Raw genomic sequence first — 17,425 nt, forward strand, 5'->3', positions numbered from 1 at the left:
CACCTGAACATCACTAGAGCATCACTAGAGCATCACCTGAACATCACCTGAACATCACTAGAGCATCACTAGAACCTCACTAGAACATCACTAGACCCTCACCTGAACATAACTAGAGCATCACCTGAACCTCACTAGAACATCACTAGAGCGTCACTAGAACCTCACCTGAACATCACTAGAACATCACCTGAACCTCACTAGAACATCACCTGAACATCACTAGAGCATCACTAGAACTTCACCTGAACATCACTACAACATCACTTGAACCACACCTGAACATCACTAGAGCCTCACCTGAACATCACTTGAACCACACCTGAACATCACTAGAGCATCACTAGACCCTCACCTGAACATCACTAGAACATCACCTGAACATCACCTAGAACCTCACTAGAACATCACTAGAGAATCACTAGAACCTCACTAGAACCCCACATGAACATCACTAGAGCATCACTAGAACATCACCTGAACATCACTAGAACATCATTAGAACATCACCTGAACCTCACCTGAACATCACCTGAACCTCACTAGAGCATCACTAGAACCTCACCTGAACCTCTCTAGAGCATCACTAGAACCTGACCTGAACATCACCTGAACCTCACTAGAGCATCACTAGAACATCACCTGAACATCACTAGAGCATCACTAGAACTTCACCTGAACATCACTAGAGCCTCACCTGAACATCACTAGAACATCACTTGAACCACACCTGAACATCACTAGAGCCTCACCTGAACATCACTAGAACCTCACCTGAACATCACTAGAGCATCACTAGACCCTCACCTGAACATCACTAGAACATCACTAGAGCATCACCTGAACATCACTTGAACATCACCTGAACATCACTAGAACATCACTAGAACCTCACCTGAACCTCACTAGAACATCACTAGAACATCACTAGAACATCACCTGAACCTCACCTGAACATCACCTGAACCTCACTAGAGCATCACTAGAACATCACCTGAACCTCACTAGAAAATCACTAGAACATCACCTGAACATCACTAGAACATCACCTGAACCTCACCTGAACCACACCTGAACCTCACTAGAACATCACTAGAGAATCACTAGAACCTCACTAGAACCCCACATGAACATCACTAGAGCATCACTAGAACATCACCTGAACATCACCTGAACATCACTAGAACATCATTAGAACATCACCTGAACCTCACCTGAACATCACCTGAACCTCACTAGAGCATCACTAGAACCTCACCTGAACCTCTCTAGAGCATCACTAGAACCACACCTGAACATCACTAGAGCATCACTAGACCCTCACCTGAACATCACTAGAACATCACCTGAACATCACCTAGAACCTCACTAGAACATCACTAGAGAATCACTAGAACCTCACTAGAACCCCACATGAACATCACTAGAGCATCACTAGAGCATCACTAGAACTTCACCTGAACATCACTAGAACATCACTTGAACCACACCTGAACATCACTAGAGCCTCACCTGAACATCACTAGAACCTCACCTGAACATCACTAGAGCATCACTAGACCCTCACCTGAACATCACCTGAACATCACTAGAGCATCACCTGAACCTCACTAGAACATCACTAGAGCATCACCTGAACCTCACTAGAGCGTCACTATAACCTCACCTGAACATCACTTGAACATCACCTGAACATCACTAGAACATCACTAGAACATCACTAGAACATCATTAGAACATCACTAGAACATCACTAGAACATCATTAGAACATCACCTGAACCTCACCTGAACATCACCTGAACCTCACTAGAAAATCACTAGAACATCACCTGAACATCACTAGAACATCACCTGAACCTCACCTGAACATCACCTGAACCTCACTAGAAAATCACTAGAACATCACCTGAACATCACTAGAACATCACCTGAACCTCACCTGAACATCACCTGAACCTCACTAGAAAATCACTAGAACATCACCTGAACATCACTAGAACATCACCTGAACCTCACCTGAACCTCACCTGAACCTCACTAGAGCATCACTAGAACCTCACCTGAACATCACCGGACATCACCAGAACGTCACCAAACGTCACTGAACGTCACTGAACGTCACAGAACCTCACCTGAACCTCACCTGAACCTCACCTGAACGTCAACTGAACATCACCTGGACATCACCTGGACATCACCTGGACATCACCTCAACATAACTCACACATGTCTCTTCTGTCCACAGCCTACAGAGAGCCGTACCTGTTTGTGACCTACTTCAACTCTCTGGACGTGATCGAGGTCCAGGGCCAATCAGCTCTGGGGTCAGTCTCACCACCACTCACAGGAACAATAGAGCAATGGAACAATAGAGCAATGGAACAATAGAGCAATGGAACAATATAACACTAGGGCAATGGAACATTAGAGCAATGGAACAATAGAACACTAGAGCAATGGAACAATAGGACACTAGGGCACTGGAACAAAAGGGCACTAGAGTGATCTTAATTTGAACCCTTCGGTAGCTCCTTGGAAGTTTATTCCAGCTCCTGTTGATATTAGTTGACATCACAAACTTAAAAACCTAAAAAAATAAGATAAGCTTTTATTAGTCCACACAATGGGGACATTTCAGACACAATGGGAACATTTCGGACAGTGCAGTTCATTGTTCAAGAGCTCATTGATGAGCATTCAGATGATGTGTTTATTTATACCAATGGGTCTAAAGATCCTGAGAGTGGGTGAACAGGCGCTGCTTTTTTCATACCTGACCTGGAGATAGCGGTCAAGAAGATGTTAACTAACCATCTCTCTGTCTTCACCACGGAACTCACAACGATATGATTAGCGATGGAAGGTTCTGCATCGACTTTACAGTGTCAGAACATTGTGCTCGCTTCTGACAGCCTCTGCACTGCAAAGCATTCAAGGAATAATAGGATTTTTCACCTATTTGAGAACTCAAGCGGCTGTTAGTCCCTTTTTTAAATGCGCACCCTCATAAATTCAGATGCCAAGACAAATATGTCATGCATCAGTCTCTTCAAATGTCACCAGAAGAGTTGCTGGATGTGAGGACCATACCTCCTGAGCTCCTCACAGATGTGGCCAAACTTTGCTCATTTTTGACTCATCTCGTACGGAAGGTCTTATAGAGAACAATAGAGAACTTCTTATAGAGAACTTCTTATAGAGAACTTCTTATAGAGAACAATAGAGAACTTCTTATAGAGAACAATAGAGAACTTCTTATAGAGAACAATAGAGAACTTCTTACCTTTGTACTGGAGGTCTCCTTTAACCTTTGCAGCCTTCATGACGCTCTCCTTCTCACGATGCTTCAAAAACGTCAGACCTGGTGGTTTATCAGCTTCTGGTCTTCCAGGCAATGTGCTTTTTCTATGTGATGGACGAGACTCCAGTGGAGGGAATGATGTGCCCTCAGTGTTGTCCCCCTCCTGACTTATGTGCCCTCATCTCTTAGGGTCTTGCTGAAGGAGGGCTTTACATTAATACAATGTGTAGTTCATGCACAGGGAGAGGCAAATATTTACACAGATACATTTGATTGATACAGAGTCACTCTTAAATCACAAGAATCACTTCACTTCTTCCAGAGATAAGAATACATATGATTTTACCACCTAAAAAAAAAACAATAGTGAAGTGACAAACCACAGGTTCACATGCTACAGCGACCTCACAGGAGATGCATAGGATCAGCAGCTTTGACCACCCTCTGTTTTTAGAGTCTTAAACACATTTAAAGTGTAGATCTTTGTACTGTTTCTACGACTGTTAAACCTAGTGTTTTTGTGTCATGTAAAATGACTCAAGTGACTCTTTAGTTCCTTGTGTAAAATGACTCCGTGTCGACAGGCCTCATTCATACGCTCACCTGGACATTCCAAACCCTCGATACCTGGGCCCGGCCATCTCCTCAGGGGCCGTGTACCTGGCCTCCTCCTACCAGAACAAACTGAGGGTCATCTGCTGCAAGGGCAACTTGCTGCAGAGTGGAGACCATCTGCAGAGACAGGGATCAGGGAGAAGGTAAGGAAGGAACACCCGAACACAACCCCACACATCTGAAACACACCCGAACACGACCACAACCCCACACATCTGAAACACACCCGAACACAACCCCACACATCTGAAACACACCCGACCACAACCCCACACATCTGAAACACACCCGACCACAACCCCACACATCTGAAACACACCCGACCACAACCCCACACATCTGAAACACACCCGACCACAACCCCACACATCTGAAACACACCCGACCACAACCCCACACATCTGAAACACACCCGACCCCACACATCTGAAACACACCCGACCACAACCCCACACATCTGAAACACACCCGACCACAACCCCACACATCTGAAACACACCCGACCACAACCCCACACATCTGAAACACACCCGACCACAACCCCACACATCTGAAACACACCCGACCACAACCCCACACATCTGAAACACACCCGACCACAACCCCACACATCTGAAACACACCCGAACACAACCCCACACATCTGAAACACACCCGACCACAACCCCACACATCTGAAACACACCCGACCACAACCCCACACATCTGAAACACACCCGTACACAACCCAACACATCTGAAACACACCCGAACACAACCCCACACATCTGAAACACACCCGAACACAACCCCACACATCTGAAACACACCTGAACACACCCTGACACACCCGAACACACCCTGACACATCTGAAACACACCCGAACACACCCTGACACATCTGAAACACACCCGAACACACCCTGACACATCTGAAACGCACCCAAACACACCCGAACACAACCTGACACATCTGAAACACACCCGAACACACCTGAAACACACCCAAACACACCCGAACACAACTTTACTCACCCGACACACCTGAAACACACCTGGACACACCTGATACACACCCGAACACAACCCGACACACACTCAAACACAACTTGACACACCTGAACACACCTGTACACACCCTGACACACCATGACACATCTGAAACACACCCGAACACAACCCCACACATCTGAAACACACCCGACCACAACCCCACACATCTGAAACACACCCGAACACAACCCCACACATCTGAAACACACCCGAACACAACCCCACACATCTGAAACACACCCTGACACATCTGAAACACACCCGAACACACCCTGACACATCTGAAACACACCCGAACACACCCTGACACGTCTGAAACACACCCGAACACACCCTGACACATCTGAAACACACCCGAACACACCATGACACATCTGAAACGCACCCAAACACACCCAAACACAACCCGACATATCTGAAACGCACCCAAACACACCCGAACACAACCTGACACATCTGAGACACACCCGAACACACCATGACACATCTGAAACGCACCCAAACACACCCAAACACAACCCGACATATCTGAAACGCACCCAAACACACCCGAACACAACCTGACACATCTGAGACACACCCGAAAACACCCGAACACACTTGAGACACACCTGAGATTCACCCGAACACAACCCGACACATCTGAAACACACCCAAAACACACCCGAACACAACTTGACACACCTGAGACACGCCTGAGACACACCTGAAACACACCTGGACACACCTGAAACACACCCGAACACAACCCCACACATCTGAAACAAACCCGAACACACCCTGACACATCTAAAACACACCCGAACACACCCTGACACATCTGAAACACACCCGAACACACCCTGACACATCTGAAACACACCCGAACATACCCTGACACATCTGAAACACACCCGAACACACCCTGACACATCTGAAACGCACCCAAAGACACCCGAACACAACTTGACACACCTGAGACACACCTGAAACACACCTGGACACACCTGAAACACACCCGAACACAACCCCACACATCTGAAACACACCCGAACACACCCTGACACATCTGAAACACACCCGAACACACCCTGACACATCTGAAACGCACCCAAACACACCCGAACACAACCTGACACATCTGAGACACACCCGAACACACCTGAGACATACCTGAGACTCACCCGAACACAACCCGACAAATCTGAAACACACCCAAACACACCCGAACACAACTTGACACACCTGAAACACACCTGGACACACCTGATACACACCCAAACACACCCTGACACATCTGAAACACACCCGAACACACCCTGACACATCTGAAACGCACCCGAACACAACTTGACACACCTGAGACACGCCTGAGACACACCTGAAACAAACCTGGACACACCTGAAACACACCTGGACACACCCTGACGCAACTTGACACACCTGAGACACACCTGAAACACACCTGGACACACCTGATACACACCCGAACACACCCTGACACATCTGAAACACACCCGAACACACCCTGACACATCTGAAACACACCCGAACACACCCTGACACAACTTGACACACCTGAGACACACCTGAAACAAACCTGGACACACCTGAAACACACCTGGACACACCTGAAACACACCCGAACACAACCCCACACATCTGAAACACACCCGAACACACCCTGACACATCTGAAACACACCCGAACACACCATGACACATCTGAAACACACCCGAACACAACCCCACACATCTGAAACACACCCGAACACACCCTGACACATCTGAAACACACCCGAACACACCCTGACACATCTGAAACACACCCGAACACACCCGAACACAACCTGACACATCTGAGACACACCGGAACACACCTGAAACACACCTGAGACTCACCCGAACACAACCCGACACATCTGAAACACACCCAAACACTCCCGAACACAACCCCACACATCTGAAACACACCCAAACACAACCCCACACATCTGAGACGAACCTGAAACACACCTGAGACTCACCCAAACACAACCCGACACATCTGAAACACACCCGAACACAACTTGACACACCTGAGACACACCTGAAACACACCTGGACACACCTGATACACACCCGAACACACCCTGACACATCTGAAACACACCCGAACACACCCTGACACATCTGAAACACACCCGAACACACCCTGACACATCTGAAACGCACCCAAACACACCCGAACACAACTTGACACACCTGAGACACGCCTGAGACACACCTGAAACAAACCTGGACACACCTGGACACACCCTGACACATCTGATACACACCCGAACACACCCTGACACATCTGAAACACACCCGAACACACCCGAACACAACCTGACACATCTGAGACACACCGGAACACACCTGAGACACACCTGAGACTCACCCGAACACAACCCGACACATCTGAAACACACCCAAACACACCCAAACACAACCCGACACATCTGAAACACACCCGAACACAACTTGACACACCTGAGACACACCAGATACACACTCGAACACAGCCGGACACATCTGAAACACACCCGAACACAACTTGACACACCTGAAACACACCTGAAACACACCTGGACACACCTGAAACACACATGAACACAACCAGACACATCTGAAACGCACCCAAACACGCTCGAACACAACCTGACAAATCTGAAACACACCTGAGACACACTCGAACACAACCTGACACACACCTGAAACACACCTGAAACACACCAGGACACACCTGAAACACACCTGGACACACCTGAAACACACCTGAAACACACCTGGACACACCTGAAACACACCTGGACACACCTGAAACACACCTGAAACACACCTGGACACACCTGAAACACACCCTGACACATCTGAAACACACCCGAACACACCATGACACATCTGAAACACACCCGAACACAACCCCACACATCTGAAACACACCCGACCACAACCCCACACATCTGAAACACACCCGAACACAACCCCACACATCTGAAACACAACCGAACACAACCCCACACATCTGAAACACACCCGAACACACCCTGACACATCTGAAACACACCCGAACACAACCCCACACATCTGAAACACACCCGAACACAACCCCACACATCTGAAACACACCCGAACACACCCTGACACATCTGAAACGCACCCAAACACACCCGAACACAACCCAACACATCTGAAACGCACCCAAACACACCCGAACACAACCTGACACATCTGAGACACACCCGAACACACTTGAGACACACCTGAGACTCACCCCAACACAACCCGACACATCTGAAACGCACCCAAACACACCCGAACACAACCTGACACATCTGAGACACACCCGAACACACTTGAGACACACCTGAGACTCACCCGAACACAACCCGACACATCTGAAACACACCCAAAACACACCCAAACACACCCGAACACAACTTGACACACCTGAGACACGCCTGAGACACACCTGAAACACACCTGGACACACCTGAAACACACCCGAACACAACCCCACACATCTGAAACAAACCCGAACACACCCTGACACATCTGAAACACGCCCGAACACACCCTGACACATCTGAAACACACCCGAACACACCCTGACACATCTGAAACGCACCCAAAGACACCCGAACACAACTTGACACACCTGAGACACGCCTGAGACACGCCTGAGACACACCTGAAACACACCTGGACACACCTGAAACACACCCGAACACACCCTGACACATCTGAAACACACCCGAACACACTCTGACACATCTGAAACACACCCGAACACACCCTGACACATCTGAAACGCACCCAAACACACCCGAACACAACCTGACACATCTGAGACACACCCGAACACACCTGAGACACACCTGAGACTCACCCGAACACAACCCGACACATCTGAAACACACCCAAACACAACTTGACACACCTGAGACACACCTGAAACACACCTGGACACACCTGATACACACCCGAACACACCCTGACACATCTGAAACACACCCGAACACACCCTGACACATCTGAAACACACCCGAACACACCCTGACACATCTGAAACACACCCGAACACAACCCCACACATCTGAAACACACCCGAACACAACCCCACACATCTGAAACACACCCGAACATACCCTGACACATCTGAAACACACCTGGACACACCTGATACACACCCGAACACACCCTGACACATCTGAAACGCACCCAAACACACCCGTACACAACCCCACACATCTGAAACACACCCGAACACAACCCCACACATCTGAAACACACCCGAACACAACCCCACACATCTGAAACACACCCGAACACAACCCCACACATCTGAAACACACCCGACCACAACCCCACACATCTGAAACACACCCGACCACAACCCCACACATCTGAAACACACCCGACCACAACCCCACACATCTGAAACACACCCGAACACACCCTGACACATCTGAAACACACCCGAACACAACCCCACACATCTGAAACAAACCCGAACACACCCTGACACATCTGAAACACACCCGAACACACCTGGACACACCTGAAACACACCCGTACACAACCCCACACATCTGAAACACACCCGAACACACCCTGACACATCCTAAACACACCCGAACACACCCTGACACATCTGAAACACACCCGAACACACCCTGACACATCTGAAACACACCCAAACACACCCTGACACATCTGAAACGCACCCAAACACACCCGAACACAACCCGACACATCTGAAACGCACCCAAACACACCCGAACACACCCTGACACATCTGAAACACGCCCGAACACACCCTGACACATCTGAAACACACCCGAACACACCCTGACACATCTGAAACGCACCCAAAGACACCCGAACACAACTTGACACACCTGAGACACGCCTGAGACACACCTGAAACACACCTGGACACACCTGAAACACACCCGAACACACCCTGACACATCTGAAACACACCCTGACACATCTGAAACACACCCGAACACACCCTGACACATCTGAAACGCACCCAAACACACCCGAACACAACCTGACACATCTGAGACACACCCGAACACACCTGAGACACACCTGAGACTCACCCGAACACAACCCGACACATCTGAAACACACCCAAACACAACTTGACACACCTGAGACACACCTGAAACACACCTGGACACACCTGATACACACCCGAACACACCCTGACACATCTGAAACACACCCGAACACACCCTGACACATCTGAAACACACCCGAACACACCCTGACACATCTGAAACACACCCGAACACAACCCCACACATCTGAAACACACCCGAACACAACCCCACACATCTGAAACACACCCGAACACACCCGAACACACCCTGACACATCTGAAACACACCCGAACACACCCTGACACATCTGAAACACACCCAAACACACCCGAACACAACTTGACACACCTGAGACACACCTGAAACACACCTGGACACACCTGATACACACCCGAACACACCCTGACACATCTGAAACACACCCGAACACACCCTGACACATCTGAAACACACCCGAACACACCCTGACACATCTGAAACGCACCCAAACACACCCGAACACAACTTGACACACCTGAGACACGCCTGAGACACACCTGGACACACCTGAAACACACCCGAACACAACCCCACACATCTGAAACACACCCGAACACAACCCCACACATCTGAAACACACCCGACCACAACCCCACACATCTGAAACACACCCGAACACAACCCCACACATCTGAAACACACCCGAACACACCCTGACACATCTGAAACACACCCGAACACACCCTGACACATCTGAAACACACCCGAACATACCCTGACACATCTGAAACACACCTGGACACACCTGAGACACACCTGAGACTCACCCGAACACAACCCGACACATCTGAAACACACCCGAACACAACTTGACACACCTGAGACACGCCTGAGACACACCTGAAACACACCTGGACACACCTGATACACACCCGAACACAACCCGACATACACCCAAACACAACTTGACACACCTGAACACACCTGATACACTCCCGAACACAACCCGACACAACTGAAACGCATCCAAACACACTCGAACACAACCCGACACAACTGAAACGCACCCAAACACACCCGAACACAACCCGACACATCTGAGACAAACCTGAAACACACCTGAGACTCACCCAAACACAACCCGACACATCTGAAACACACCCGACCACAACCCCACACATCTGAAACACACCCGAACACAACCCCACACATCTGAGACTCACCCAAACACAACCCGACACATCTGAAACACACCCGAACACACCCTGACACATCTGAAACACACCCGAACACACCCTGACACATCTGAAACGCACCCAAACACACCCGAACACAACTTGACACACCTGAGACACGCCTGGGACACACCTGAAACACACCTGAACACAACCCCACACATCTGAAACACACCCGAACACACCCTGACACATCTGAAACACACCCGAACACACCATGACACATCTGAAACACACCCGAACACAACCCCACACATCTGAAACACACCCGACCACAACCCCACACATCTGAAACACACCCGAACACAACCCCACACATCTGAAACACACCCGAACACAACCCCACACATCTGAAACACACCCGAACACACCCTGACACATCTGAAACACACCCGAACACACCCTGACACATCTGAAACACACCCGAACATACCCTGACACATCTGAAACACACCTGGACACACCTGATACACACCCGAACACACCCTGACACATCTGAAACGCACCCGAACACAACCTGACACATCTGAGACACACCCGAACACACCTGAGACACACCTGAGACTCACCCGAACACAACCCGACACATCTGAAACACACCCGAACACAACTTGACACACCTGAGACACGCCTGAGACACACCTGAAACACACCTGGACACACCTGATACACACCCGAACACAACCCGACATACACCCAAACACAACTTGACACACCTGAACACACCTGATACACTCCCGAACACAACCCGACACAACTGAAACGCATCCAAACACACTCGAACACAACCCGACACAACTGAAACGCACCCAAACACACCCGAACACAACCCGACACATCTGAGACAAACCTGAAACACACCTGAGACTCACCCAAACACAACCCGACACATCTGAAACACACCCAAACACACCCGAACACATCTGAAACACACCCGACCACAACCCCACACATCTGAAACACACCCGAACACAACCCCACACATCTGAGACTCACCCAAACACAACCCGACACATCTGAAACACACCCGAACACAACTTGACACACCTGAGACACACCTGATACACACTCGAACACAGCCGGACACATCTGAAACACACCCGAACACAACTTGACACACCTGAAACACACCTGAAACACACCTGGACACACCTGAAACACACCTGAAACACACCTGGACACACCTGAAACACACCTGGACACACCTGAAACACACCTGGACACACCTGAAACACACCTGGACACACCTGAAACACACCTGGACACACCTGAAACACACCTGGACACACCTGAAACACACCTGGACACACCTGAAACACACCTGGACACACCTGAAACACACCTGGACACACCTGAAACACACCTTGGTGCATGGGGAGAGGAGCTGCAGAGACGAGAATGAAGGAGGAAGTGAGACATGTCAATACATTAGACACAATGTTTTCTCTCACTCTATCGGTCTCTGTCCTCTTCAGCCAATCACAGCATGTCTTTGCACTGAGGTGGAGCTTGTGTCTCTGAGGTGGAGGAAGTGATGGTGGAGGTGGAGGAAGTGAAGGAAGAGGAAGTGAAGGTGGAGGAAGTGACGGTGGAGGTGGAGGAAGTGACGATGGAGGTGGAAGTGGAGGAAGTGAAGGAAGAGGAAGTGAAGGTGGAGGAAGTGGAGGTGGAGGTAGAGGAGGTGGTGGAGGTGGAGGGCTCACACTGGGACCACTTTTGTGCCACTCATTTTTCTTCAAAATTTGAAAAATGTGGTAAAATTGTATTTTTCATTTTTTACAGGAGGAGGAGCTCTTTTTTTATCTGTGGGAAATCTTGAAAAAACTTTGTCTTGAACATTTTAAATGAAATGTAATTTATAAGTAAAAAAACAACCGTAAATAAAAACTTTGTAAAGCGTGTCTCTGCCTCCACCAAGGTATTATATTATATTATATTATATTATATCATATGATAAGATAATCCTTTCATGGTTGTTGCAGTAGAACAGGAGGAAAGGACAGATTATAGGACGTTTCAAACACACTCTTAATAGAAGAAAACAACAAACTCTTATGAACAAAACTCCTCTCCATTCTTAATAGGGAATGGAGGGGGGAAATAAAATAAAATAGATCAATAAAAATAAAGATAATCAGATAATAATAATAATAAGATAATAATGATAATAGAATGAAATTCTTTTAAAACGATCGAAGAACAGGATCCTCACAGAGCTGCCAGGCTTCTCCAGGTGAGAGAGAGAGCGGTGCAGCAGGAGATGACGGCGTCCTCCACTCCGATGTCAGGACGATATGCAAACTGCAGCGGGTCCATGGCTGAGCTCACGGTGGAGCGGAGGTGGTCCAGGACCAGCTCCAGTGTCTTCATCAGGTGGGACGTGAGAGCCACTGGCCTGAAGCTGTTGAGGTCTTTGGGGCGCGGTGTCTTAGGCACAGGTACCAGACAGGAGGTCTTCCAGACCTGTGGTACCACCCTCAGCTTCAGGCTCATGTTGAAGACATGCTCCATAACTCCACACAGTTCATCTGCAGGACTTAAGGAGCCTGGAGCTGATGCCATCAGGTCCTGCTGCCTTCCTCACTTTAATCCTCTTCAGCTCTCTCCTCACCTGTGCTGCTGTGACAGTCAGTGGTTGGCAGGGGGACCGTGTGCTGGGGGGATGGGTGAGTCCAGGGGGACCGTGTGCTGGGGGGATGGGTGAGTCCAGGGGGACTGTGTGCTGGGGGGACAGGTGAGTCCAGGGGGAGTGGGGAGCTGATGGGCCAGAGCAGAGGAACAGATGCAGGGCATTGTCCAGCTGTGGAAGAGGGAGCATGCAGCTGTGCAGGGGGAGGGGCGGGTGACCGATCAAACCTCAAGAAGTGAGCATTTAAATCATTCACCCACTGTAGATCCCCCTCTGTCTGGGCAGGGGGGATTTTGAAGCCCGAGATGGTTTTCAGGCTCCTCCACACTCCCTGAATGTTCTTCTGCTGCAGCTGCTCCTCCATCCTCCTCTTGTAGCCGGCCTCAGCCTGCCTGATCTTCCTCCTCAGCTCCTTCTGCACAGTCCTCAGCTCCTCCTTGTTCCCTGACCTGAAGGCTCTCTTCTTCTACTTCAGCAGAGCCTTCAGTTCACGGTTAATCCATGGCTTGTTGTTTGGAAAACACCGCACCGTCCGGGAGGGAACAATGTTCTCAAAACAGAAGTTGATGTAGTCCGTGATGCACTCTGTGATGGTGTTGATGTCCTCCCCATGTGGGTCATAAAGCTCAGTCCAGACAGTGGTGCTGAAGCAGTCCCTCAGAGCCTCCTCGCTCTCAGCAGACCACATCCTCACCTCACGGGACACCACAGGCTGCCTGCGCCAATGGGTTCATACACAGGCCTCAGATGTACAAGGGTGTGGTCCCACACACATGCCGCAACGAGACGAAAAAACGCAATAATCCAGCCGAATAAGTCCAAATCAGGGCGTGTCCAGCGCGTGTCGGTTTGTACACATCCGGCAAGTGGATGTATGTAAAGTATTTCCAAAATAATAAAATGAAAAGGGCAGAGAAAGTTAGAAAAAGTTCGGAAAGAGATGGAGCGTCGTAACGCAGCAGCAGCTTCAGCTGCGCCGGAATATTATACTATACTATATTATATTATACTATGTTATATTATATTATACTATATTATACTGTATTATATTATACTATATTATATTATATTATACTATGTTATATTATATTATACTATATTATACTGTATTATATTATACTATATTATATTATACTATATTATACTATTATATTATACTATTATATTATACTATTATATTATACTATATTATACTATATTATACTATATTATATTATACTATATTATATTATACTATATTATACTGTATTATATTATACTATATTATATTATATTATACTATATTATACTATTATATTATACTATATTATACTATATTATACTATATTATATTATACTATATTATATTATACTATATTATATTATACTATATTATACTATATTATATTATACTATATTATACTATATTATATTATACTATATTATACTATATTATATTATACTATATTATATTATACTATATAATACTTTATTATATTATATTATACTATATTATACTATATTATATTATATTATACTATATTATACTATATTATATTATACTATATTATACTATGTGGGTGTAATCCCTCATTGGTCCAGGCGTGGTCCATAGTAGAAAAAGCTTCAGTTGTTTCATCTGGACTCAGTTTGAAAAAGTAGACGTTTCGACTCTCATCCAAGAGTCATTGTCAATAAAAGAATTTAGATCGAGAACTCCGATATTAATACTGTTCTGTGGTAAGCCCCGCCCATTGGGCGGAGCCTTCCTGAAGTAGAAAGAGTTGTTTGTTTCAACAGAAACTCCCCCCTTGTATCTACCGAGCCTATTCAGAATAATGGGCTCTTAGTCTCCCCTTTGTCTTTGTGAGACACTGGCTCACCCTGAGTACCTGATTAGCATCTAAATGTCCTGGTCCTGGTCCTCTCCCTCTCCAGGGGTTCAGTACCATTATAGATACCAGGGAGATTGAATCTTAGCCCTCCATTTCTGTTTAAAGAAGGTCTTTCTTTTTTAACAAAAATAGCTTCCTTGACTCCTCTTTCAAACCATCTTTTCTCCTGCTTAAAACCTTCACCTCACCGTCTTCAAACGAGTGATTAGAGGCTTCAAGGTGGAGATGCACGGCGCCCTGTGGTCCTGAACTCCAGTGTCTTCTGTGATGATAGAGCCTCTTGTGCAGAGGCTGTTTCGTCTCACTATGTAACATTCTTTACAGCTTTCTTCACTGCATTGGATCGAATAAACTACATTGCTCTGTTTTTGAGTCGGCAACTTGTCCTTAGGATGAACCAGTTTTTGTCTTAAAGTGTTTCCTGGTTTAAAATAAACAGGGACTTCGTGTTGTCTAAAAATTCTCTGCAGTTTTTCCGACAGGCCAGACACATAAGGGATAGAAACACCCTTCCTTCTCTGTTCAGTTTCCCTTTTGTCCTGCTTCTTGGTTCTCTTCACTCTGTTGAGAGCCCAAGCGGGGTAACCACAGGCTGAGAGGGCATTTCGGACATGTTTTTCCTCTTTCTTCTTGCCCTCTGAGCTGATGGGCACACCTTGAGCTCTGTGTTGTAAGGTTCTGATCACACCCAGCTTGTGCTGTAGTGGGTGGTTGGAACCAAAGAGCAGATACTGGTCCGTGTGTGTAGGTTTCCTATATACTTCTATTTGGAGTTTCCCGTCCTCTCCTCTGATCGTGGAACAATCAAGAAAGGCCAAGCGATTCTCCTTATCTCCTTGGATGAGAGTCGAAACGTCTATTTTTGCAAACTGAGTCCAGATGACTACAACTGAAGCTTTTTCTACTATATTATACTATATTATATTATACTATATTATATTATACTATATTATATTATACTATATTATACTATATTATATTATACTATATTATATTATACTATATTATATTATACTATATTATACTATATTATATTATACTATATTATATTATACTATATTATATTATACTATATTATACTATATTATACTATATTATATTATACTATATTATATTATACTATATTATATTATACTATATTATATTATACTATATTATACTATATTATATTATACTATATTATATTATACTATATTATATTATACTATATTATACTATATGATATTATACTATATTATACTATATTATATTATACTATATTATATTATGCTATATTATATTTTACTATATTATACTATATTATACTATATTATATTACACTATATTATACTATATTATATTATATTATACTATACTATACAACACTATACTATACAATACTATACAACACTATACTATACAACACTATACTATACAACACTATACTGTACAACACTATACTGTACTATACAACACTATACTATACAACACTATACTATACAACACTATACTATACTATACAACACTACTATACAACACTATACTATACAACACTATACTATACTATACAACACTATACTATACTATACAACACTATACTATACTATACAACACTACTATACAACACTATACTATACAACACTATACTATACTATACAACACT

The 17,425-nt window shown here is 46.2% G+C and overlaps 1 protein-coding gene across 1 annotated transcript in view; it reads left to right on the forward strand.

The window, feature by feature from the left end:
• The window catches only part of LOC140372582 (citron Rho-interacting kinase-like), a 49,023-nt gene that overhangs the window by 25,218 nt on the left and 6,380 nt on the right, over window positions 1-17,425 (forward strand). The window contains exons 14-15 of the mRNA XM_072459719.1: window positions 2,248-2,326; window positions 3,888-4,061. Coding sequence (XP_072315820.1) covers window positions 2,248-2,326; window positions 3,888-4,061 — 253 coding nt within the window. The remainder of the gene's footprint in view (window positions 1-2,247; window positions 2,327-3,887; window positions 4,062-17,425) is intronic.

Source organism: Eucyclogobius newberryi, unplaced genomic scaffold (assembly GCF_026437365.1).
Source record: "Eucyclogobius newberryi isolate DKJ021-1_F unplaced genomic scaffold, fEucNew1.0.hap1 SCAF_26, whole genome shotgun sequence".
NCBI lineage: Eukaryota > Metazoa > Chordata > Actinopteri > Gobiiformes > Gobiidae > Eucyclogobius > Eucyclogobius newberryi.